At 38.3% G+C, this 2,111-nt stretch overlaps 1 protein-coding gene across 1 annotated transcript; it reads left to right on the top strand.

The window, feature by feature from the left end:
• Positions 1–464: 464 nt before the first annotated feature.
• Positions 465–1,577, top strand: LOC140929210 (uncharacterized). Its single transcript, XM_073379051.1, has 2 exons — positions 465–569; positions 988–1,577. The coding sequence occupies exons 1-2, from the start codon at positions 509–511 to the stop codon at positions 1,575–1,577; spliced, it is 651 nt and encodes a 216-aa protein (XP_073235152.1). The 5' UTR covers positions 465–508.
• The last annotated feature ends 534 nt before the right edge of the window (positions 1,578–2,111 follow it).

The following is a 2,111-nucleotide window of genomic DNA, read 5'->3' as shown; positions in this document are numbered from 1 at the left end:
GTTGATGTGACTTGTAATGTTACAAGAATGGGAGTGTTATGTGTATCTGACTTTCTTACACGTAAACAAACTATTGTGACTGTACTTAGAATCTACCCGATCATTAGTAAAAGTGTCTGGAAGCATGGACTTGCACTGTACCATCTTCAAAGATACATACATAGCTAGCTGTTCAGTAAAATGTTTGGCTATTGCACATAGACAGTTAGAATTCTTTTTAAGCTCAACTGCCATTACAATTAGCTTGTTTACAGTAATTGTTGACACTCTAGCATTTAATTTTTTTGTGTAGGAGAGTACATGTGACGTGGCAAAGCTAAAAGAAATGTTTCCGACTGAGGAATACTCAGTGCTTGAAGAAACCTTCAAGAGTTGTAGTGGTGATGTAAACCAAGCTGCAGCACAGCTGGTAAGTTGCAAAGAAGGTAACATTTTGTTGTGGTTGTTGCTTTAATTGACTTCATTTTTGGTAAAATAATAAACCATTACTAATGTTTACTCTATTTGTATGTTAGATGATGATTTTGAAGAGCTCACACCAGTATTCCAGCCAGGACATAACTACCAAGGTATGCATAAAGTGGAGAATCATTTTAGTTGAGAAAGTATTGCAAGAGAAAAAAGTAATGCAACATTAGTATCATTAGATTTCTTTTATCACCATAAAAGGTGTTTGTCATCATTGATGTTTCCAACATAAGCACAATCGATGACTTGTCTCAACTACTGTTACACTGAAACATTACACTTCATGCTCTCCTAGTAATCTTCATCAGGCAGTGAAGTCAAATGGCAAACAAAACTACAGATGGCACCATGGGTTGTGAGTATTGGTGCTTTAAAGGTAGTGGTAAAAGCATTTAGCACCCCCAGCTATAGCAGCATAACGGAACAAACATGTATTACTTCTGTCGGTCTGTGTTTTTGACAGAAAAATAGTTTTTGTGCTTGTTCCACATCTTTATGCGCGTAAAATTAAATTTTTAGATCTCTCTGCCACAGATACAGAACTTCCATCAGCCCCTCCTAGTGCGAAGTTAGATGAAGGTTCAACTTCTCATGTGCTGAGTCTATACAAAGGAAAAAAAGAACAAGGGACAGTGTTCATAGAAGTGAACAGATTTCAGCTGTCCTGTCTTCGACAAATAATGAAGATCTACAAAGACCCTAACTTTCAGCTGACAAAATCACCAGATGTCAACTTCTACAATGAGCAGTGTGCTGACCTTAGTGGGCCAACCAAGGAATTCTTCCATGATGCAATAACATGTTTTGTAAAAGTTGATCCTACCTTTAACATTCAACTTTTTGGAGGCTTGCAGGGTCATTTCATTCCATTTTATGGGGTCGATGCTGTGGCTTCTGGTTCTTTTGAAATTGCTGGAAAGGTTGTAGCCCATAGCATTCTCCACGATGGTCCAGGATTTGTGGGGCTTGCACCTTGTCTCAGTGAGTACCTGGCTACTGGCTGTGTAGATACAGCAAAGGAGCTTGTGAGTCTCGATGACTTACCAGACTTAGACTTGAAACATATTCTGGAGGCAGAAGTAAGATTTACTTTTTTTCTGGGACTGTAGAAGCCCACCTTACAGCCACTTTGTTGTTATTATGGCCATATTCACTTTATTTATTTTATTTTTTTGCGAAAGCCTTGTTTATAAGGCCTCCGTACTTGTGCAATCTTGGAAAGAAAAGTGTTTTTGCTGCTTTTACCATTCCACTGGTTGTAATGTAGGCAACACTGTTCATTCTGATTGTGGATTGTGAAGTCCATCGTCCTGTTTTTGGAAAGGGTGAAGAAGACTGCCTTATTGTAATTTTTTTTAACTATTCAACAGTGGTTAATTTAAAACTATTTAAATAAAGCACACTATTCTAAAAACGTTTTCTTGCTGTGTCAAAATATAAAAAGGAATTTTCCTTTGTCACCTAAGATTTTACAGAAGGAAGTGAAGGACATTGATACATCGGCAAAAGACAAAGTGGAGGAGTCATGGTGAGGCACGGGCTGAGTGACATCCCACTTACAGACCTGAACAAAGATAAAGCTGCCAATGATCTGCTAGTTGCAGAAGTCATAATCACACCCACGCTTGCGCTGGACCGATTCT

The sequence above is a fragment of the Porites lutea genome, chromosome 1 (assembly GCF_958299795.1).
Source record: "Porites lutea chromosome 1, jaPorLute2.1, whole genome shotgun sequence".
Classification (NCBI taxonomy): domain Eukaryota; kingdom Metazoa; phylum Cnidaria; class Anthozoa; order Scleractinia; family Poritidae; genus Porites; species Porites lutea.
This window is presented reverse-complemented; position numbering and strand designations above follow the sequence as displayed.

Coding starts and splice junctions, on each gene's coding strand:
- LOC140929210 (XM_073379051.1), top strand. CDS start 509: ATGTTAGATGATGATTTTGAAGAGCTCACACCAGTATTCCAGCCAGGA. Junction 570..987: donor GCCAGGACATAACTACCAAG/GTATGCATAAAG, acceptor TTAAATTTTTAG/ATCTCTCTGCCACAGATACA.